This window comes from Benincasa hispida, chromosome 1 (genome assembly GCF_027475165.1).
Source record: "Benincasa hispida cultivar pf3 chromosome 1, pf3_genome.v1.1, whole genome shotgun sequence".
NCBI classification, from domain to species: domain Eukaryota; kingdom Viridiplantae; phylum Streptophyta; class Magnoliopsida; order Cucurbitales; family Cucurbitaceae; genus Benincasa; species Benincasa hispida.
Window position 1 is genome coordinate 34,252,820 of NC_143478.1, and position 25,181 is coordinate 34,278,000.

General features: G+C 35.1%; 1 protein-coding gene across 1 annotated transcript; it reads right to left on the reverse strand.

Moving 5' to 3' along the window:
• Positions 1–667: 667 nt before the first annotated feature.
• Positions 668–4,874, reverse strand: LOC120075826 (Tetratricopeptide repeat (TPR)-like superfamily protein). The gene is made up of 4 exons (XM_039029555.2): positions 4,630–4,874; positions 3,893–4,017; positions 2,981–3,227; positions 668–1,085 (listed from the first exon to the last, which is right to left on the reverse strand). Exons 1-4 carry the CDS (start codon positions 4,745–4,747, stop codon positions 862–864), a joined length of 714 nt encoding a protein of 237 aa, XP_038885483.1. The 5' UTR covers positions 4,748–4,874; the 3' UTR covers positions 668–861.
• Between the last annotated feature and the right edge of the window lie 20,307 nt (positions 4,875–25,181).

Consider the following 25,181-nt stretch of genomic DNA (forward strand, 5'->3'; position numbering starts at 1 on the left):
TAAAATTATAAATTTATGTGAGAAATTAATGTTATTATTACATATATTTGTTTAAATCCATAACTATTTTTTTAAATTTTTTTTTATTATAAATTAAAAAAAGAAAAAAGAAAAATTGAAACCACTACTGTCTCAATAGGTTTTTTTTATATATATATACACACTCAATAATTCAAATTAAAAAAAGCACATCAGCTACTGTTTAGTATATATATATATCAACAATTAAAAAAAATCGGGACGGGGGTAGGAATCAAGGTCGGGGTCGGGGACGGGGTAGGGATCCCCTCCCCATCCCCGATCGGGGACCCGATTTAAATCTCCGATTTGACTCCCATACTCGATTAAACGGTTAAACCGGGGATTCCCTGTCCCAATCAGGTCGGGGACCCGACCCCACGAGGAATTTTGCCATCCCCACTTGAAAAGGGAGGAGAGAGAAATATGAATTATGATAAATGGGAATTGTAGTAAAATAAGTCAAATTGTAATGAATGTGGATTATAATCGATTGGAGATTAGACTAACTCTAAACTCAACAAATCAAACATGAGCCAAAGTGAGCTTAGCTCATTGCTAATTGGTGTGACTTTCTATCTTAGAGGTGGAATGTTCAATCCCCTATCCTCACAATTGTTATACTAAAAAAAATAAATCAAACATCGGATTTGAATCCAAATTCATTCTAACTCATTTCAACTCATTCCAATCAAATTCAGTACCATCCAAAAACCGCACAGCATATAGTGCTTCAACGGGAGTTGGAGGGAGTTCTCTCTTGATTTTTGAATATGTATTACTTACCAAAACAATCGAGTTGTTTATAGAATACATATAGTGAAAGTATTGAAACTATATCAATCATCGACAGCCCAGTTCAGCTCTTCCTTCAGGACTAATAGTTGGATTTACACAAAGTTTCTGAAGATCAATGTAGCCTATGATTGTGTCCTCAAAAACTGCATCTTGCAGTTGAGCATTATCAAATGTCGACCCTGAAAGTACAGTGTTCTTGAACAAAGCTCCTTGTAGATTGGCTTTCTCAAAATTTACCCTGTCTAGAACTGCATTTGAGAAATCAACACCTGCAATATGCAACTTTGTCATGATATTTGAATCCATATTGTGAGTTTTTTTTTCCTCCAGGATTCTTGGAGTCTCTCATAAAATAAGAAATGTAATTGTAATGGGTAACACTTTTAAGGCTAATAATTAAGTAGATAGCAACATTTTAAAAGAATTGCAAATATAACAAAATTTATTAATGATAAACTCTATCGCTGATAAACTCCTATCGATGATAGATTCCTATCAACGATATAGTCTATTATTGATAGACTCCGAGAGCTGAATCTAAATTTTGCTATACTGTAAATTCATTTGCATTGTGTTATATCTACTAATACTTTAAGTCTAATTACTATATTTGCAACTGTCCCAAATAAAAAACATGTACTTCATAAAGTTTTAGCAAACCTATGGCATTCACAACTGACCAGCTTAGGATCAATTATGGCATTCACAAACAACTTAATAGGTCAACAAATATGACACTTCTTAATATCAGCGTAGACAAATGTATGAATACATGATACAGATTTGATACGATACGATGATACGTTATAATACTTATTTTAAGTTAGATTAAAATAGATTCAAGAAGAGGGTGAAAACTTGAAAAAAAAAATCCAGTAATGTCGAGTGATTGTTGAGCAACTAGAGTAAATGATAGGAAAAAAGTAGAAGATGAAGATTGAATAATGAATGGGTGTGAATCATGATTTAAATAGTGAGATAAAAAAGAAGAATGAAGATTTAATTACATTTCGTTTTTTTAAAATTTTTTTTATGTTTTATCATTTTTAATTTATTTTGTTTTGGATTGCTCAATTAAGTGGACTTTTATGTTTGGAAGTGATTTTAAAATGGTAAAAATCACTTTTGCCATTTTCAAAATTACCGTGAAATATGTTTGATTCTTCAAAACTAAGTTTGATGATATGAAAATTGCATTTAAAAGTGTAAAATTGAAAACTAAATTCATTTTGAGTAATTAAAAGTGTGTTTTCGAGTGATTTTAAAAATGAAAAAAATGATTTTTGATGATTTTAAAATCACTCCTAAATATGCACTAAAATAAAATGGATTGTGGGTTGGACTTAAATTTGAAAAAAAAAAAATTGACCCACGTATCTCCTTCACGTATCTGGAAGCAGATATGCGTATCTAAAAAATAAAAATAAAAAATAAAAAATAAAACATCAGATATTTCAAATAACGTATCAGACACATATCTATCATGTATCTGGACGTATCCATATCGTATTCGTATTTGATACCGATTCTTTGCACAATTAGAAGTATTTGTGCTTCCTAGCTTATTATTCAATTTGAATGATTTTTGGCTTCCCATCAATTTACTTGAAGCACATGAAGAGAACATAGTATGAAACATCTTTCTATGTTCCATTCGATTAACAATTAAAATGAGACCATCCACATTCCAAAAATAGTTTTGGAGCCTGGGATTTTTACTCTATAAACTAGCATGTGTTGAACATGTGGATTTTGTCTATGTACCATACCAAGTATTGAAAAGAGAATTTAGAAACTAATAATATTTTTTGGAAGTGATTTCAAAATTTAAAATCACTTTTTTCATTTTCAAAATCATTTGTAAAATATTTTTAAATCATTCCAAATCAATTCTAATAGTATAAAAAATGTGTCTAAAATTGTAGAATTAAACATGGAATTGATTTTGAGTGAGTTTCAAAGTGATTTCAAACATGACAAAAAATCACTTCCAAACATATCCTAAGCCAATATATAAAATGAAAGTCCTCCGTTGCTTAATGAGTAGTTCGTGCTAGAATATGACAGATTTGTTAGCAACCCACCTCCCTATTGGAGTGGGGATCAGATTTGTTAGCAACCCACCTCCCTATTGGAGTGGGGATCAAGAAAGAGAGAGTTTTACCCTTGAAGCTGGCTCCAACAGCATAAGCTTTTGACATTACCACTTCAGAGAGGTCTGCACCATCAAACTTTGCTTCTGACATCAATGCAGCAGCAAGAGATTTCCCTTTTAACTGGTTTTTTTCATTTGTGTAGTCACAGAAACGAAGATCAATTGGCTTATCATAGACACCATTTGCTTGACCTATTGTGTTGCCCACAAAAGCACGCTCGCATCTGTTGGGTTCGGTTGACAGTGGAGGCAGCCTCTGCAAGTCCCAGGTATTATGAGATCAACAGATTCCTTTTTTGAAGTAAAATGTTATGAGTTGTTTGACATTTGACACAGAGTGAATAGCATTTGTCAATCATGATAATAAAAGGAAAAACATAACAAGAAAAAAAAGAAAATAGAGTATCTGAAGGACGATGAACTGTATGTCAACTGGTGAAATAAATAACTGAATTCTAGTTAGAATCAGGAAAATGTTACAAGTTATCCTATCAGAAAGAGCCTTATAATCATGGTATTGTAGAACAGATAGAAAGGGATGTGGGCTCAGAATGATGGAGAAACTAGTTCTTACATCTTAAGCCTAAATTTAAATGCAAATTTGTGAGTTCAGAATGGCACTTGCGAATTTTCCGCTCATGTACCCAAACATCACGATAAATTTGGATAGCAATTCATTATTCTAAAAAGTCTTGTCAATTGTTAAATCAATACAAACTACAAATCAACAGAAAATGATACATAACTTAAATTTAATCAATATAATACAGTAAAATGTCATGGACTTAAAGTTGATGGATTAATGTAGTAAATTTGATTATATCAATATATTCCAAATAGTTGAAAATTTATCTATGATACAAACTATTACAATACCAACCTTAAAGTATAAACTATAAATCAACAGAAAATGCTATTAACCTGACTAGCTGCAATCACAGGAGAGGTATTTGCCAAAGTCCAAACAGCAAGAAGTCCACAAGCTACAGTACTGATATGCTTGCAGGGCGGCAAATTCTCTCTCGGTTCTGCCCCATTCCTAGTAGCTGTAAGTCCAGCACACAATGGCATGGCAAATAAAACTCCATTAAAATATAACTCATAATGCTTAGTTGCAGGTTCAGTTAATATCCAATCCACATGATATTTATTTCCCTCTACGTCGTGAAGATTTCTAAGAGACCGTTTATCGACATATAAAGTCAGTATTAAATAACTCAACTCTACCACCTTCAACAGTGTTTACTGTTGTATTTTGCATATTTATCGAGAAATTTCATTTTTTTTGCTTCCTCTCTCATGTTTCATAACTCAAGATTAAACAACTCTCCCTGACTGAGACTTAATAACTTAACTCATCTTACCAAACACCCCCTAATTTATATTCCACTAAGAACATTTCAGGGTATGGAAAAGCAAGAATTCTTTTTTACAAATTTTGAACCAAATGAAAGAATTAGCCAATTTGGCGAACCAACATCTTGATCCTAAGCCTAACAAGATGTAACAGGCAATCAAAGGGCAGGAACAGAGAAGAAATGAAAACGGCTCCCTCTAAATTCTAACGAAATTAACCCACAAAAGGGTACTGAGTGGAGCAATTATTGGAGTAAATCAATGCAGAAAACTAGAGTTGAAGAGAACGAAGAAAGACTTACCAGAGCAGGTGATACGGGGGAGAGAATGGGGGAAAGGGTATATGATTTGTGGGCGTTTTGCAGAGAAGAACCTGCGAGAGAAACCATTTTGAGAGAGTGGAATTGATAAAGTGGCCATTTGGAAAAGTGAATTCCCTTCTACTCCCTCGCTCTGCCTGACTTATCCGTTTGGAGATGTTGGGGGATCTGATCTTGATCACGTGGCAGTCCACGTAGATTATGACTTGGAATATCCGTTTGCATTTACCGGAAATTTTTTCAATACTATGGGAGCTTCATTTATTGATTAAAGTAGACTAAAATAAAGATTATTATAAATATTGTAAATAAGGGTTAGATGCGTCCAATGACAAATGTCATTTTTTCCATTACCACAATGTTATGCATGTGTCATTCAACCACATATGCATAGATTTTAATTATGTCATTTCCTACTTGTCAAAACTCCCTATAAATTAGTAGTCATTTGTGGATTTTGTGGATACACATACATTGGGATTAAACCAAAAGGAGTGAAAAAATTGGAGAAATTCTTCTTTTGTTATTTATTTATTTTATATTTTATTAGTATATTTACTTATTATTATATTGTATTTTCTCCATATCCGTGTTTTAGTTGTGCGTCGTTGTGCTCCTGAGTTTTGCAACACGTTATCAGCACGAGCTCATGTCGCTTCCCCTACTGAAGGTAGGTCCTAAAGGTAGGTCGACTCTTTTTCCTCTTTATTATAATTAATAAATTAAATGTTATTTTACATATTTAATATATATTAAATTTCTAATATAAATACAATGTTTTATGATAGTGTTTTCATGACAAATCTTATGAAAATAGAATTTGCAGTCCTTGACATTAATGACAATAATTATTTGTCATGGGTGCTTGATGCGAAATCCACCTGGATGCTATGAACTTGAGAGAAACAATTAAACAAGGAAATACGACATCCAGTTAGGATAAAACAAAAACTATGATTTTCCTTCATCATCATCTCTACGAGGGATTGAAAATGAAGTGTCTTACAATAAAAGATCCTCGTATCGTGTAGAAAATTCTGAAAGAAAGGTATGATCATAAAAAAAATAGTTATTCATTATCAAGCTTATTATGAGTGGATGCATTTAAAACTACAATATTTTAAACTATTAAGTGATTATAATTTCACATTATTTAAAATCAGTTCAAAATTGTTGATATGTGGAGAGAAAATTACTGATGTTGATATGTTAGAGAAGAAATTTCCTACATTTCATGTCTTAAATATGCTCTTGCAGCAGTAATATCGAGAGAAAAGTTTTAAACAATATTCTAAACTAATTTCATGACTTCTCGTGGCCAAATAAAATAATGAGTTATTAACGTAGAATCATGAATCTTGACCAACTAGAACAACATCATTCCTTGAAGTGAATGTTGTGAATGTTAAGAATCGTGGTCGAGGTTGTGACCGTGGCAGAGGAAGAAATAATTACTATTTTTGTGGTGGTCGTTCTAATCATTCCAATTTCAAAAGTACCATGCAAAATGATTATCACAAAGGAAAAGCTCCACAAAATAAGAGTTAAAAAAAAGAAAAGTGTTGAAAATAAATGCTTCTGATGTGGAATGACTGGGCACTAGTCACATACCTGTCGTGCGTCAAAACATTTAATTGATCTATATCAAGCATCTCTGAAAGAGAAAGAGAAAAATGTGGAAACAAATTTTGCATACTAGGATAATGACATATTTAACCCATCTCATATGACAAATTTAGATGTGACAGACTTCTTTGAATCTTCTAAAGAGAAAATTGGCAAAATTGATAGAACATCAAGTGTTTCCTTTGACTTTGAAAATATTTAGACTTAATATTGTTTTTTTTATTCATCTCCATGTTTTTTCTTCTTCTTAGTAGATGTTAACCTTTGTATATTCTAAATATTGTTTTTCTTATTGTAATTATTTTCTTTTAATGAAGAAACATGAGTCATTTTCATATGTTGACTGACTTAAAAACGAGTAAAGAAGATCTACGTCTGGCAGACAGTGCAACTACAATACAATACTTACAAGTAGAAAATATTTTTCCAAACTAAGAATGCTGGAAGCAAAACTTAATACAATATCAAACTCTGCAAACCTAGTTTAAGGGTTTGGAAAAGCAAATATTATTTTGCTTAGAGGAACAAAATTTATAATTGACAATGCATTATTATCTAATCAATCAAAGAAAAATCTATTTAATTTTAAAGATATACGTTGCAATGGTTATCATATTGAGACTGATCGAAAGAATAATATGGAGTATTTTTATATCACATCTACTATCTCATATGAAAAACGTATATTGGAAGAGTTGTCTGCTTTATGTTTTTTTATTATATTATACTCATATATGCGTAATTGAAATATATTCAACAATAAACCCGAAGTTTATGAATCCAGACATATTTATAATTCGACATGACAGATTAGGTTAGCTAGGGTCTATAATGATGAGAAGAATTATTGAGAATTCAAATGGGTATCCATTAAAGAGTCAGAAGATTCTTCAATCTAATGAATTGTCATTGATGCTTGCTCTCAAGGCAAATTAATCATTCGACCATTACTAGTCAAAATGAGGACTGAATCACTTGCATTTTTAGAACGAATTCATGGTGATATATGTGGACCTATTGACCCACCAAGTGGACCATTTAGATATTTTTTGGTATTAATAGACACATCTAGCAAATGGTCACACATGTGCTTATTATCAAGTCGAAATCTTGCATTTGCAAGATTACTTGCTCAAATAATTAAGTTAATAGCACAATTTCCTGATTATAAAATTAAGACCATTTGTCTTGATGATGCTGGTGAATTTACATCCCAAACTTTTGATAATTATTGTATGTCAACTGGGATAAGTGTTGAGTACCATGTAGCTCATGTTTATACACAAAATGGTTTAACATAACCATTTATAAAACATTTGCAGTTAATTGCTAGACCATTACTTATGAGAGCTAAGCTTCCTACATCTGTATGGGGACATGTTATTTTGTATGCAGCATCACTTGTATGCATTAGGCTAGTATTTTATCATAAGTACTCACCATTATAATTAGCTATGGCCATGAGCCAAATATTTTCCATCGGAGAATTTTTGGATGTGCAGTATATGTTCCAATTGCTCCACCACAACGTACTAAGATGGGTCTTCAAATGAGGTTAAGATTATATATTGGATATGATTCCTCATCAATTACCAAATATCTTGAACCCTTGACGGGTGATGTATTTACTGCACAATTTGCTAATTTTTATTTTAATGAGACAAAATTTCCAACATTAGGGGGAGAAATTAAGAAGTTGGAACAAAAAATTTGAAAGACTCGATTAAAAAATGCTCCATACCTTCACGGTACTACTCATTCTCGTAATTACATGGAACGTATCGTTATTGTCTCATTTAGATCCCCGTACAGATCAATGTGAACTTGAAGTTCAAAAGTTAATTCATTTGCAAAATATAGAAAATCAATTACTAGATGCATTTATAGATGCAAAGAAAGTAAATAAGTCACATATACTAGCTGCAAATGTTCCATCGAAAATTGATATCCTAACACAGTAAATTGTCACTAATGAGTCTGGAACACGCCGAAAGCGTGGTGGACCAGTAGGTTCCAAAGATAAAAATTCTTGAAAAAGAAAAATAATAAATAGTCAAGAAGACTTGATTGAGGATGTAAATAGTCATGAAGAAATTTATGACACAACTAATGAGGAAGGTAATAAGATTTCAATAAACTATGTCATGACAGGAAAAAAATGGAACCGAACTCATGTAGTTATTAACAAAATTTTTGCGTATAATGTTGCTCTTGATATTATATTTGAAAATAAGGATTCTGAACCAAAATCTGCTGAAGAATAGTGACATAGAAAATATTGGCTTCGTGGAAAGAAGCAATTGAGGCAGAATTAAACTCACTTTCAAAAAGTCAAGTTTTTTGGCCAATAATTCGAACACCAGAAGGTGTCCAACCTGTGGGATACAAATGGGTATTATGAGGAAAACAAATGAAAATAATGAGGTTACAAGATATAAAGCAAGACTAGTTGCAAAAGTTTTTTCACAAAGACCTGATATTGATTATGAAGAGATGTATTCTCTGATGGTGGATGCAATTACACTAAGGGTGTGTTTGGTATGTGATAAAAGTAGAGAGTTGAGTTGGTAATTATTATCTGGAGAGTTAAATTATCTGGGGAGTTAAATTGTCTGTGTTTGTTGTGCAGAGTTGAGTTGAGTTAATAACTATTGTCTGTGTTTGTTGTGCAGAGTTGAGTTGGAGGATCTGATGCAGTTTTTTTGTGAATGAGATTAGTTCTATTTTTTTTCTGTTTGTTTTTTATTTCATTATTTTATTTTTTTAGTTTTATGCTTTGCTATTGTCGATTAATTTTCAAATGTACACGTATTTTCTCAAATCATTTATGACATAAACTGGACAATCTCAATTTTTTTTCTCAATTTGTAGAACATAATAGATTATTTTTCATATATTCTTTTCAAAAACTGTAATAATTCTAATTCTCTTTAATCGGTAAAACATACCAACAAAATATATTTCATATTGCTGCTCAATTAGTTGGTATATTGTATATTGTATGTATATATATTGAAGGTATATATATTTCATATTGAATGTTTGTATCTATATATATCCAAAAAAAAAATCACAAAATATATGTTCTTTTCGATACTTATAATATTAGTTATATTTACAAACACAAAAAGTACATATTTTCAAGTATGCAAAAGTTATCATTCTTTTCGACATGACAGTCCATTTTCCATTTGCTGTTATCCAAAAGAACTATAAACAAAATATAGGGGTGTGGTCAATCTACATGTTTCTTCCTAGTGGACGGAGGCAGTACCTCTTCCGTGCGTGTTCTGGTACTACAAGGAAGCAATCTGTTTGTGACAACGAGGTCAATAAGGGTGACCTGATCATCCTCATCCAGGCCATCAATGTTGTATATGACATTTACTACTTCCTTTCGACGCTTGGACTCCAACTTATACTTCTTCTTTTGCCACGATGCAAGTCTACCCATGTGTGTGCTCTGCATTTCAACAGTTGATCTCATGATGTCGATAATTTCAGCTTGGAATGTTAACCTCTTCCTCTTACTGCCTCGAGATGACTCGGCAGGTACACTCGCTCTACTTGTAGATTGCTCTGCTGGCTCTTCATCTATTTCATCTTGATTTAATGGTGATTCTGTCTAGCGAACCTCAGGGGTGACAGTCTTGTGATCCAAGTCGAATCTCATCTTCAAACTCTCTGATGCATTCGTCGCCATCACGTATGGGTCCTCACTTGATTGCCCTACTGCTCTGTCTTTCCCAAATACGGTGGAGAGGTCATCGTAATGTGGGAATGGCTTGTTCCACATCCCCTTCGCATTGGGATGACTCTGCATTGATACACATACATATTATTAATATTTATATTATAACACGTATCCGTACATTTTTTTTTCTAGAATCTTACCCGAACCCAAAGATCGAAAATCTCCCTCTCAACCTGGACACATTTGAACTCCTCGTTCCAGCCGAACCCTGACTGACTTAACATCTCTGATACTGCGTTGTATTGTTTCTTCAGACTGTTCACCTTGCACTCAATGGTGTTCTGATTCGTGCGCACCCGGGCACTTTCTCATACAGAATTCGCTCCAAGTGTTGTAGGTATCCTGGTCGAAACGTCCCATTATCGGACCTCCAACCTGTCTCCACCGAATATAATAGAGCTTCCACCAACTTAGCGTCTTCCACCTTCGACCATACGTGTTTAGACCTCTTACCATTACCTGCCATTATACTGCATGCATATGTTTGTTGAATGAAAAGATGCTATAAATTAAACACATGCACAAACAAAGGATAAACTGCTGAAATTATATGTTCAAATTTAACTTGTTCACACAGAATCTTGGCACAAAACATTTTCATGACATACTTGGAATGTTCCATAATTAAATTCCATTCAGTAATAAAAGAAAAGTAAGCAATGAACATTGAATAATCAGGCTCTTTGCCATCGAGTAAACATTTCGACCGCTAAGTCATCCCTGAACTTGGTCCATTCCTTTGATGATTCAACAAATTCAATATGATCCCCATCAAGACCAACTGATGCAGAATTCTCCTCATCAGGCACGTCAAGCATTGCACCGATTCCCATCTCCCTTGTGATCAAGTTGTGAATAAGGAAACATTCAGTTATTGTTCGACATTGGACTTGTATTGGGTAGAATGATTTTCCCCTAAGAATAGCCCACCGCCCATTTAGCAACCTAAACGCTCGCTCGATAACGTTCCTTGCTGAAGAATGTTTCATGTTGAAAAATTCTCTTGCAGTTGTCGATGCATTTCCTACTCCACGCCAATCGGAGAGATGGTATCGTTCCTCTCTGTACGATGCCAAGAATCCTTCAGCGTTGGGGTATCCAGCATCACATAGGTAATAGTATCATGTACACGTTTCGAAATGTCATGCACATGTGTTGTGCCATGTACGCATGTTTAAATAACGTATACGGTTATTATGATACCCTTTGGAACCCTCAATCCATATGGTCGCGAAACCACATTCCTAAGAACCCTTGAATCAGTTGCAGACCCTTCCCACCCTGGCAAAACGAAGACGAACTCCCCATTTTGATCACACATCGCAAGAATGTTTGTGGCAATCTCTCCCTTTCTCGTCCTATATCGAGGTCGATCGACGACACTAAATTCACTTTAATGTATGTTCCGTCTAGTGCACTTAGACGATTCTGTTTCTCTCAAGTGATCAGAATGAATTAAAAAAAAAATCTATCGTTGCATGCATATTTATGACGTATTCATATAAAAATCTGAGTACTTTTTGTACCTGAAACCACTTCCATCTTCCATCGGTGCATGTATTTATGATCAGTTCTAGTTTTCTTAACAAAACAGTGTGAAGTTGTAGGACTGCCCTAAGAACTGCGTTGAAATATCTCGAAATTGTCTCACCAAACTTTGAAAAGTTTCTGTGTACCACTCGATTCTTGACATCGCGTGCAAGAATGTGTAGGAATATCAAAACCATCTCTTCGACGTCCATACATCTTGTTGGTTCCAAACAACAAGTCGACCGTAGCATATTACATATTATCGTAAAGGTACGTCTATCCATTCGGGTGCTTTCACGACATGCCAAGTCACTCTTGTAAATTAGGCGAAAGAAGGTCAATTGCCTAATGCAGTGCCTAACATATGTCGGTTGTCTCTCTATCTTTCGGTAGTTGTTCAATAACATGAACAACTGTATTTGAGAGTGCGAAATAATTTTCATGATCGAAAAGAGGTCTTCAACAGTATCCATCTTTATAGGGAAAGGGATATACAAGTTGTTCCTAAAAGGGTAAGGTATTTGGCGGATTATGTTTCATGATTAAGAAAGAATAACAAACGATGTCAAGCGTCAGTATTGGACATATTGGGTTATAGTTTAGATTTATGGTGTTATTTCCCAATGTACTTATAATAATCTAAAAATACATGTTTTTAAGGGCTTCGTGGGTTTAAGGTAGGGTTGAAAGTATTTTAGTTCCTAGTTCCTAGGACAACAAATTTTTTTTAAGGGCCCAATGTACCTATAATAATCTAAACTTGTCATACTCCTAGTTCCTAGGACAACAAATTTTCACTGAAAGATGTGTTAAAACGATGTATATAGAAAAAAATATGCATTTTTCCATATTTTCAAAACTTGGTGAACCGATTGTATGAATATTAGTGTGCAATATTTTTTTAATTCTTATGTCACCGATTAGAAACTATATTTTTCAGAAATTAAACGTTGGTTATAATATTAATACCATCATTTCATTACAATTACATAATTTTTTTAAAAAATTCAATTTTGATTGTGAAACGATAGTAAGACATACTAAAATTAATCCTGAAACTAGCTTGATAATAACACACCAAAATGTATAGAATATGATCTTATTGAAGCTAAAAAAAAAGAATTGAAATGAACGTATTATTAGATAAAAAAAATTACATAACAATAATATTTCACCCATAATTCATAAAAAATTTGAGAAGTATCAGAGGAGGTGAAAAACAATGAGGATCTCGCTGATGAACGAGATCCTCCTCATGAGTGAGATCCTCCTCATGAGCGAGATCCTCATTATTTTTCACTCATTGAAATGAATGTATTATTAGATAAAAAAAATTACATAGTACTATTTCACCCATAATTCATCAAAAATTTGAGAAGTACCAGAGGAGGTGAAAAAAAATGAGGATCTCGTTCATGAGGAGGATCTCGCTCATGAGGGGGATCCCGCTCATGAAGAGCGAGATCTTCCTCATGAGCGAGATCCTCATTGTTTTTCACCCATTGAAATGAACGTATTATTAGATAAAAAAATTACATAATAGTACTATTTCACCTATAATTCATAAAAAAATTGAGAAATATCAGAGGAGGAGAAAAACAATGAGGATCTCACTCATGAGGGGGATCTTGCTCATGAAGAGCGAGATCCTCCTCATGAGTGAGATCCTCATTATTTTTCAAAATAAATCGAACTAAAGAGTAACCAACAAAAGAATACCTTTTTAGTGGAAAAAGATAGTGGAAATATAGTGGGGAAAGACAGTGAAAATATAAAACGTATGAGTGGGAAGTCATCTATAAATAGAAGAGGGAGAAAGAAGTGGTTGTTGGAGAGAGTTGGGTGCATTTATTAAAGAGTGAAATTAATTTAACTTCATTAATTAAATAGTGAAATTAATTTGAGTGTTAGTTGAAAGTAAGTAATAGCCACGTTGGAGTAAAGTCAAGTAAATACAAATAGTAAAGTCAAGTAAATAGAAATAACATATTTTCATAAAAAAAAAATTAAAAAACAATGAGGATCTCGCTCATGAGATGAGAAGATCCTCCTCATGAGCGAGATCCTTATTTCTAGCGAGATTTCCTTCTAGAGTGAGATCCTCATCACAAAATTAGCGAGATTCAGCCCACATTTCTAGTGAGATTTTCTCCAGAGCGAGATCCCCATCACAAAATTAGCGAGATTCAACCCACATTTCTAGCGAGATTTCCTTCCAGAGCGAGATCCTCATCACAAAATTAGCGAGATTTAGCCCATATTTCTAGCGAAATTTCCTTCTAGAGCGAGATCCTCATCATAAAATTAGCGAGATTTCACTTGTCTAGGGTTGAAGTTTCGACTTATGTACAACCCTTTATACATATTGTTTCCAAGTTTTTCTTTGTTTGTCGAGTTATGTATGTCGAAACTTCAACCTACGACAACCCTATATACATATTGTTTCCAAGTTTTTCTTTGTTTGTCGAGTTTTCAACATTCAATCTCTAAATTAATCCAATCCTCAACCCTCGACTTCTAGCAAAACAACAATATTTCTCTAATATAAAAGGTCTAATATTTCTCTAATATAATAAGTTTTGAAAACAACCATATTAATATAAAAGGTTCTGGTTTTGAGGGGATAAAAAAGGAGAGTTTTGAGTGGGTAAAAAAGGGGGTTTTAATAACCCATCGGTTTTCTTTATGGGCTTAACAAACATGGGTAATAAATACCCATCCAACTCAACTCAACTCATACCCATTTATCAAACATGCCCTAAGATATTTAATTAGTCTGACTATGTATGAAAGTTGGATATGCATCTTTTGGAGTAGTCACAACATATTTATATGGATCTCTTGATAATGACATTTATATGAGAATCCCAGAAGGATTTAAGGTACCTGAAGCATATAAATCAAATTCTAGAGAATTGTATTCAATAAAGTTATAGAGATCGTTATATGGATTGAAGCAATCAGAACCAATGTCATACAATCGCCTGAGTAGATATTTGTCGAAAGAAGGATATTAAAACAAATCAATATGTCTATGCGCTTTTATAAAGAAATTACAATCAGGATTTGCTATTATAACTGTATATGATGATGACTTAAATATAATTGATACTCCTGAAGAGTTTTCAAAGGCAATAGAATATCTTAAGAAATAATTGAGATGAAAAATCTCAAAAAAATAAAATTTTGCCTTGGCTTCAATATGTATTTAGCAGATGTTTGTTTATCAGTCAATTTATGTAGGAAAACTTTTGAAAAAAAAGTTATATGGACAAAGCACATCTATTGAACATTCCAATGGAAGTTCATTCACTAAATGTGAAGAAAGATATATTTCGACCTCGAGATGATAATGAAGAACTTCTTGGTTTTGAAGTACCATATCTTAGTGCAGTTTTTGTACTTATGTATCTTGCTAATAATACAAGCATTTTCAGTAAATTTATTAGCAAGATATAGTTATTCTCCAACAAAAAAAAAATATTGAAACGAAATTAAGCATATACTCCATTATCTCCGAGGAACGATTGACATGAGTTCGTTTTATTCAAATAAATCAAATTTGGATCTAGTTGGTTATGCAGATTCTTAATATTTATTTGATCCACACAATGCTAAATCTCAAACAGATTATCTGTTAACATGTGGAAGAACTTCTATATCATAGTGATGGGTGAAACAGACTATAACGGTCACTTCCTCAAATCATGCTGAAATTCTTGCAATTCATGAGGCTAGTTGAGAATGTGTATCACTAAGATCAATGACTCAGCACATTTGTGAAACATGTGGCTTGACTTCTAATAAGAATATTCCAACAATATTATACGAAGATAACACAGCATGCATATCCCAAATCAAAGGAGGATATATTAAAGAATATAGAACAAAACATATTTCACCAAAGCTTTTCTACACTCATGATCTTGAAGAAAATGGTGGCATCACGATACAAATTTGTTCGAAGGGTAACCTAGCAGACTTATTTACAAAGTTATCACCCACCGCAACCTTTGAGAAATTGGTGCACAACATTAGAATGCGGTGATTCAGGGATCTCAAGTGATGTTTCCATAAGGGGGAGCAAATATATCATATTCTTTTAAGATTATTAAATTATATGATACATGTATTTTTTTTCTTTCACTAGGATTTTTTTCCCATTTGATTCTTTCCTAGTAAGGTTTTAACGAGACATATTTCATATATATATAATGGACATCTAAGGGAGAGTATTATAAATATTATAAATAGGTGTTAGATGTCCATGCTTAGTGTCCAATGCCAAATGTCATTTTTCCATTACCACATATGTTATCCATGTGCCATTCAACCACCTTTGCATAGTGTCCAAGTGTGTCACTTCCTAGTAGTCATTTATGGATTTTGTGGATATACATACATTGGTGATTAATCCAAAAAGAGTGGAGAAATTAAAGAAATTCTTCTTTTGTTATTTTATTTACTTTATATATTATTATTATATTTATTTATTATTAATTATATTTTTTTCCTTATCCTTGTTCTAGTTGTGCACCATTGTGTTACTTAATTTTACAACAAAAAATAATTTTTGGTTGAAAATGTTGATGAAAAACATTGAAAAGTTGGTGAATTTTGGGGAAGGTAGGGTTATAAAGGGAAAGATTTCTCCACCCAAAAAACAAGTTTCTAAATAAAAAAGAGGGGAATATTTTCAAAAATGAAAACTCAAAGACCCTTTTTTTTTTTTTTTCGATTTTCCTTAAATCTGTATGATGCGTTGTGAATGTGATGAAATAATGGTGTATTTTGCGATGGTGGTGTATGCGTTGTACATGCAAGTTTTCCTAGCAAAATCCAAGTATAAATCCTACTAGATTGCCAGGTAAGCCCAAGGTTGAACACAGGGACTATTGAGACAATATGCGACGGTAAATTCTGATTCCTTTGCGGTGACAAACAAAACAATAAGTTGGTTGGTATGTTTGTTTAAAGTATAAATTCTATGCGGCGGAAATGAGAAAAGAGTAAATAACAGCAAAAGTTACAATGAGTATGCGGGGAACGTGTTGAGAAGAGATTTAGCTGACACTTCCTAAGATTGCGTTCAAGTTATGCGATCATGCTACACACATACAACAACATGTCATCTCTCAATAAAAATTCTATAGTTCCTAATTTTAGGACGCATGTGATGTATACGATAATGTCTATAGGACTTATGTCTAAGCCTTTATCCTTATCTATGCGATGATGCATGACACACACATACATAAGGCGACCGCATACTATCACATTCTATTTCTAGGGTGCATGCGATGCATGATAGCAAACAAAACTTATCTCTAAGTTTCTATCTCTTGCTTATGCAGCTCTAATCTGACTTTCTCAAGCCTAGATTCTAACCTAACTCTCTCAAGTCTAGGTTCTTTCTTTAGATTACTCTCTCAAGTATATCTAAAGGGTGATGGACGCATACATAAGACAAGATGATCGCATAAAATGAAGATCTTAGGTCATGCTAGCTAAGTGCTTCTCAACCCATTTGGAAGTTTAGTTACTCATGCGTAATGTAAAGAGAGTGAACAGATGTAGAGATGCAAATTCCATTTTATAAATGAAATCAGAATACAAAATGACAATGGTAAGTAAGGATAAGGAGCCTGGTAACAATGTCTTGCTTCCTGAGGCTTTTACATTGTGTTTTACTCTACTCTGCCCAAAAGAATGTTCTTGCTTTCGCAAGAGTCAACCCTCTCTCCGTTCTCAGCGCTTCCCAGCAATCTCTCGAGCTGACTAGGAACGATCTTTTTGCATTTTCTCTCTTCACTCGCCTCCGCCTTCTAAGTATAAAAATTACAGACTATGGCTATCTATTATCTCTATGTATATGGCGAAAGAGAACTCCAAGATTCTGAACTGCTGAACTCCTTTAACGAAGGTGGCCTTCGATATTTATAGAGCTTCAGGGTGAAGAGCTTTTCTCTCAAATGATTGCACTAATGGGATGTCATTAAATCTCTGTCTGATGTGCCGATTAATTGTCACCGAAAAGTTGAGTGTACTTGCTACAATGTATCGTTAATGGCTTGTCAACTAAATTCGGATTCGACCGTCATCAGCTTTTTGTACCATCATGATTTATTAAGCTTTCACCTTGATGCGTTATCTCTATGTGGCCACCTTCTTGAGCAGATCTTCGTGAACGCATACGATCGCATAGCTTTGCGGTCACAATCTTCTAATGCACTTGGACGCTGAATTCCTTGGATCGCAACCTTGCGCCAACGTATTTTCCTGCACAAAATATGTAAATTAGCTGTGATGGCTACATGCGATCGCAATATTCTCATATTTTTACCGTTACAATCCTACATTGTTTTATATCTTTGCGTTGTAATAATGTGCATTTCTGCTCGTTATCACACTCCCAAATTTAAAAGAATGCTTGTCCTCAAGAATAAACTAAAGATTTTCTTTAGAGAGTTAGCAGCCCTTTCCTTTCCTAGATTTCTCAAGGTGCCTTATTCAAATCCTATGAACCAAAATATCCTTAATTTCTATCCTGGTCTTTTCTTAAAATATTTCTAAAATTTAGGGACCGTAAGTTTAACCTTAAAAAAAATTATACTTGTTTTCCAGGACATCGCATGATTTATTTCAAATTTTTTTTTTTCAACTCGAGTGTTTTCAATTGATTTTTATCCTTGTGTAGTTTAGATATTTTTTCTATGACCTTGCACTGATCCAAGTACCTAGCCTTCGTTTTGGCTTGCTCCTACAGATGTCATGTGAGCATCCAACTATGAACAAGGCGCTCTTTCTCAGTCTAAACTCATGCCCATTTGGCAGCGGAGTTGCGATCATTTTATTTATGCATTGACCACGATTCCTATCTTTGTTTTGGCTTGCCCCCACGGGTGTCATGCGAACATCCAACTATGAGTAGGATCCGATCGCAACGTTATGATTTTTTTTAGAGTGCCTATAAGTAACAAGGTTGCAATTAAATACTGTACCCCCAAATTTAAAAGCAGCAACGTCCTCATTGCTGGTAGACTGAAAGAATTCATGCGATGCTCTTAAGAAGTTTCGTAATAGTCAGTTTGAAAAAAAGCTGGTGGATCACTAACTTCTAGAAATATTTCATGAATTGACTGTCCTAAAATTAAGTTGATTCTAGTACATGCGATGAGAAATGGAGGCATGCGTTTCATCGTTGAAATCATAATTGGCATAGAAAAACAATGCGGTGACTTACTACAGTAATCAATATTTAATGATTGAGCCGACTAAAGAGGATGCGATGATAAAATTATCAAAGTTAAAGATGAGATGCAGGAGTGAAAAATTTGGAAAAAACAAAGTCAAGGAAAGACAACTCCCAAATTTTCTCTATCGCCTGCATCATTTGTGATCGTATCCTTCTTTGTGGCGAGCCGATTTCTTCGATTGTGGTGGCTGACCGAACTAGTCGCGTCTTTCGATTATCGTGTAGCTCCCCCGCAATCTTTCACCACGATCGTTGCAAAAAAAATATCGAGAGGGTAAAAAATATAAAAGACAGAGTTAACAAAATTTTTCTCCTTTTTTTTTTAATAAGGAGTAAAAAGGATATAGAAATGATAATGGATATAAAAAAGTAGATTCGAGTTCATGAACAGAAGTTTTCAAAGGATACTTCAAAAATATTGTGACCCTGATGAATTTGAATCGCATGATTGTGCAGGGATTGCTTATTCCTTTCAATCTGGGCTCTTTACGTCCATGGTGGTTTTCTCTTCTTTTCTCGATCTTCTAGGATCTTGATTGCCTCAATCCGGAGCTTTTTCCCATTAACGTTCATCACAATTTCTCCCTTGTATACATCAATTTGAGCGCGACTAGTTGATAGGAATGGTCGTCTCAATATGATGGGCGCATCTTCATCCGCTTTATGATCCAGAATGATGAAGTCTACCGGTAAAATGAATTTGTCAATTAAGACCATGACATCCTTTAACTCTCCCTCGGGGTGTGCTTGGGATCTGTCCATAAGCAGAAGAGTCTCTGTCGTGGCCGTTATTTTTCCCACATTCAATCGTTTGAAAATTGATAGGGCATTAAATTTATACTCGCCCCAAGATCGCATTGTCTTGACCAATGTAGACCCCTTCAATTGAGCAGGGTATCGTGAAGCTTCCTAGGTCGCACATTTTTTTTCTGGGATCATAGTATTTAACCTTTGTGTTACTGCCACTGTAGCGATCTTTTCTTCATCATTTTGTTTCTTTTTCAATCTTTGCGGGAGTGGTGGTAGCTATACTTCTTCTGTTTTGTGTTCTAGAGGCTTGAAGGTGGACGCAACTTCGGGGTTCATCTTCTCAGACTCTTTTGAATCATATGTCAACGGGTTCTTGGTTTTCTCCGCATTTGGGTTGGTCCTGGTGGGCTCTTCTCCTTCTTTCGCTGTTGTTTTTTCGTTTAACAAGTAGACTGCTAGGCATTGTTCCTTTCCTGCACCCTTAGAGTTGTGAGGGAGCTCAGTTGAGCTCTTTCCCTTACGGTCTACTTTTGAGCTCGCCCGCAACCTGTCCTATTTGGATTTCGAGATTGCAGATTGAAGTCACCTAATTCTGGAGCACCGTCTCATTCTTTTCTATATACTGCTTTAATAGGTTTTTCTATGTACTGCTTTGACAGTTCATTCACGGGAAGAATCCTGGCGACCCTTCCTTTTACGCCATAGGTTGATAGCTTTGTTGTCGATTCTTCCATGCGAAATTGGGGTGGTTTCTCCATCCGGGGTTGTAAATATCAGAGAAAGGGTTATTCTTGATGAAGCATACTGACTGCGGATTCCTTGGGCATTCTTCAATCGGATGTGCTTCTCCACAGATGACACAACTCGTGTTCGTTTAAGCGATTACGTTAGCCTGCCCTTTATGTGTTCTCGTGCTATTGATTGTGATGCCTTGTATTAGATTCATCATCACATTCATTTGATTTTGTAGGGATGTGATGGCCCCATTACTTGCGTCACTATCTTTAATTCTCAGTTGTTGATCGCTTTCTCTCCAGTCTTCGTGATTCTTTGAAATGCGATCAAGTATATTTTTCGCCTCGTCATATGTCTTGTCGAGCAGACCTCCAGCTGCTGCCACACTGGCAGCCGTCTGTGATGCAGGGTTCAATCCGCAGCAATGCATTTTCCTGCACAAAATACGTAAATTAGTTGCTTTAATGCGATGGCCACATGCGATCGCAATGTTCTCAACTTAATGCTTTTGGACACGATTTTACATATTTTTACCGTCGCAATCCTACATTATTTTATATCTTTGCGTTGTAATAACGTGCATTTCTACCCGTTATCCCTGTACAAGTAAGAGAATTTGAACCTCATACCACATCGCTTTGAAAATTCTCCCCTTACCGCTTCCCCCCTCCCCCCCCCCCCCCTAACCGTCTATAAAGGGGCGTTACTTCACCAAAGGGATTTTCAATGACTCTTATTTGGAACAATAAGATCAAATTTTATTTTATCTTTTTAGGAGAGAAGCTGGACTCCTCCTCTTCGGAGGAAATTTGGGCCAATGACCTAATATCTAGGCCCAAAATGCCAAATGACCCCATTTTTTTAACCTTCTGTTGACGTTATCATGGTATGAGATTACAATAATTGCCCCTGATAACAGTCTCGCTCTTGCTACTTGGATCTCGCTCTCGCTATCTGTCTATCTTCTATCGTGATGTGATTGTTTGTCACTGTACGATTGATTTGACAATTTTCATGAAATCTGTCTACAATTTAAAATCGTTAACACACAGCAAATATATAATGGTGAATTTAAAATCTAAACTTCATTTGAACTGTCATTTAGTTGAACGAAGATTTATTGAATGAGGTTTTCCATAACAGAGTTTTTCGGAACCAAAAAGAGTTTTCAGAACAGAATGGACTTTTCTTGAACCTAGTTCTATAGGTGTTTGTAGGAACATGGTCTCAAAAAAGGTATGTAAATAGCATAACGAAAGGGGTGTGAGAAAAAGCGACAATAAGAAAGGTGGAGAGAGAGAGCGATAGCGAGAAAGATGGAGAGAGCAAGATAGAGCGACAACGAGAGAGCGAGATTGAGCGACAGCGTGAGAGCGAGATTGAGCGACAGCGTGAGAGCGAGAGCAAGAGCAATTGGGAGTGATAGCGAGAGAGATCCATGTGTATTACTATCTGCTTAATAAAAAATGTTCTCTTGCTTTGTTGGATGACAAAAAAGTGTGTACTAATTCGATATGGAGGTCATTAGGATGAGAACTAAAATTGGCATGTTGGAGGCGAGCTAATAGGAATCATTGTGCCTATTACCTTGAAGTATGAAGAATTTAAAGCTCACATTTACAGGGTTGCAAGGGTTGCAAATGTAAGTTGCTCAGAGTTTGATGTTGTTATGAGAGTTAAATATAAGCTTGTCTTTGAAGCCCCTCCACAATACATACGAAATGACGATGATGTTCGCTTCCTTCTTTTTCAGGAAGATCTTTGTAGAATTTAGCTATATGTAATGCTAAAATCATACCATGACGAAAATGTGAATATGAGTTATGATGGTACAGGTGTAGACAGATAACACGAGGTATCATATGAGCTTAATCGAGAAGAGGGTGATATTCCATTGTCTATGGACACTCAAACATCAACATTATCAATAGACAATGACAACATTCATGTAGTGAACTTGGAAAGAGAAACTCAATGTAACAGATCTATGCTTGGTAATGAGAGATCAGGACTTACTTCAATGGATTGTGGTCCTTCAGAAGAGCGTGATCCTTTCGTTGTTGGTAATAAGAGATCAGCAGGCTTGAATTTTATAAATTGTGGTCCTTCAGAAGAGCGTGATCCTTTCATGGTTGGTAATGAAATATCAGTAGGATTGAATTCTATGGACTGTGGTCCTTCAGAGGTGCGTAAACCTGCAGTGGCTATTAATGAGAGATCAACAGGATTGAATTCCATGACTACATGTCGTATAGGGGAATTAATTATGCCCGGTACCTATGAAGGAAATCAATCACGAGGATTTCCATGAGCAGCAGAAAGATCATTCCAAATTACAATCATGTATGAACATTACAAATTACAATCAAAACATAAACATGTGGTTATGCATTCATTACAGAAATTACAGCATGATAAAATAAAACTCAAGAAATCTACACACATTTGTATACTCATCTCCATGCTCCTTGATCACGAACACTCGAACATAGCAACCTCAAATGCTCGTCCAACATGATCGCTATTGTGTACAAACACTGTGCACTTGAACTCTACGATCGCCTCGGTCACGAACACGTCAACAGCATGAACGGCCTCCACAGAACCTCGACAGTGTCGAGTTAAGTATGACACCACCAAGAAGGCTACCTTGGTATTCTCAGTGTGAGAATCCAAAAGGTGTATGATGCGTTATTTTATTAAGTGGAGATATGGATAATATGCGTTGATAGAATTTTGTTGTGCACTCAAGTTTCCCCAGCGGAATTCAAGTGTAAATTCCTCTGAGTTTCCTGGTAAATCCAGGGTCGAACACAGAGACTTGTGAAAATAGCTTGCGTTGATAATTTTCTTATGAAAACTTTGCAGTAACTAGTAAAACAAATAGAGTTGTGGTTTGTTGTTTGTGTTGATAAAAGAAATAAATAAATGCGACGGATTTGAGAAATGAAAGTTGCGTTGATAGATGCAATGAGTATGCGATGAACGGGTTAAGAAAGTCTTTAGCTAGCGTTACTTGGGAATGCGTCAAACTATGTGATCATGTTACTACCATGCACAACAAGTCATTTTCCAATGTAAATGTGATGCTCCAAAATCTAGGACGCAAGTGTTACATGCAAAATGTCCATAGAGCTTATTCCTAAGTCTATACTCTTGTCCTATGCGTTGATGAAAATGCATGAAAGCAAGGTGACCGCAGACAATCATATCTTATTGCTAAGATGCATGCGATGTGTTGATAACAAATAGTGCTCATCCCTAAGTGACTATCTTTCATTTATGCGTAATCTGGTTTTCCCAAACCTAGATTCTGACTTGACCTTCCCAAGTCTAGATCCTATCCTTAGACTACCCTCTCGAGTAGACGAATGAAGCATATATAAACAAGATGATCACAAAGAACGAAGATTCCCTCATTGTGCTAGCTAAATGCTTCTCAACCCATTCAACTAATTTAGCTACTCATGTGTGAATCATAGAGAATGAACAGATATAGAGTTAAGTACAAATGCTAATGGAAGTTTAAGGTAGAAAGCCTGGTAGCAATTCCTTGCTGACCGAGGCTTTTTATACTGGAATCTCTATTCTGAACTAAAGATGTTTTTGCTTCCGCAGGAGTCGGCGCTCTCTCTGTCTTGGAGCTTCCGGTGCTTTCCCAAGCTCGCTAGAACGATCTACCGGCACACCTTCTTCCTTGCATCCGCCTTAAAATGAAAGAAGGCTATTGACAGAGATGCGAACTTGTAAAATAATGAAATAACGGACTGCTTAACCCCTTCTCTGAAGAATGCACTTGGTATTTATAGGGCATCAAAGGTGAAAGGTGTTTCTCTCTCCTGGCTGTACAGATGGGATAGCTTTAATTCCTGACTGATACCCAGATAATTGTCACCGATAAAGCTGGATGTACTTTGTGACCGTTATCGGCTGTCAACTTAATTTAGATCCGACTATCGTCAGTTTTCTGTCCCATCGATCTTAATTGTCCTTTCGTCCGGATGCATTCACCATGTTGCAGTGATTCTTCTTAGGTGAATGTTTGCGAGCACGATCAACACAAAGTCTTGAGGTGAAGCTGCGATCGACTAATGTATTCCTATGATCGCATTCTTTGCATTGCGTTAACGCATTATTCTGTACAAAAATATAAAAATCAACTGCTCTAATGCGTTGGACGCATGCGACCATAATATTATAGAATTTATGCTTAATGGACGCAATTTAACATATTTCAGCAATGCAATCCAGCATAGTTTAAGGATTTAGCACTATGATAACGTGCATTTCTGCCCGTTATCACACCCCAAATTTAAACAATACTTGTCCTCAAGCATAAACTAAGGATTTCTTTAGCAAGTTAGCTGTAAAGTTCTTTCCCTAGATTTCTCAAGGATACTTCATTCAAATCCTATATGCCAGAATTTCCTTAAGTCTTATTCAAATCTCTTCCTAAAATACTTCTAAGACTTAGGGATTGCAAGCTTAGTGTCAAATGATTTATCCTTGCACAAAAAATTTTCTTCATTGCTATTTTTTCTGACTTGCACCAATCCGAGTGCCTTACCTTCATTTTGGCTTGTCCCCATGGGTGTCATGTAGACATCCAACTACGAGAAATGCATTATTTCTCAGACTAAACTCATACCAACTTGGCAGTGGAGTCTCGGTCATTTATTTATGCGTTGATCCTGGTGACTTACTTTTGTTTTGGCTTGCCCCTACGTGTGTCATGCAGACATCCAACTACGGGTAAGTGCCTTTCACAACTTAACTCGTATCAACATGAGGTTCCCATTGCATTGACAGTGGAGTTGTTATTCAAATTTTTTTTATAGCAAGGTTGAAAATAAATACCGTAAATACCTCACCACCAAATTTAAA

Excerpts from the sequence above, each read along its gene's own strand:
- LOC120075826 (XM_039029555.2), bottom strand. The coding sequence starts at position 4,747 with ATGGCCACTTTATCAATTCCACTCTCTCAAAATGGTTTCTCTCGCAGG. Across the intron at positions 4,018-4,629 it reads CCCCCGTATCACCTGCTCTG|CTACTAGGAATGGGGCAGAA; the intron begins GTAAGTCTTTCT and ends CTGGACTTACAG. Across the intron at positions 3,228-3,892 it reads CTGTGATTGCAGCTAGTCAG|AGGCTGCCTCCACTGTCAAC; the intron begins GTTAATAGCATT and ends TGGGACTTGCAG.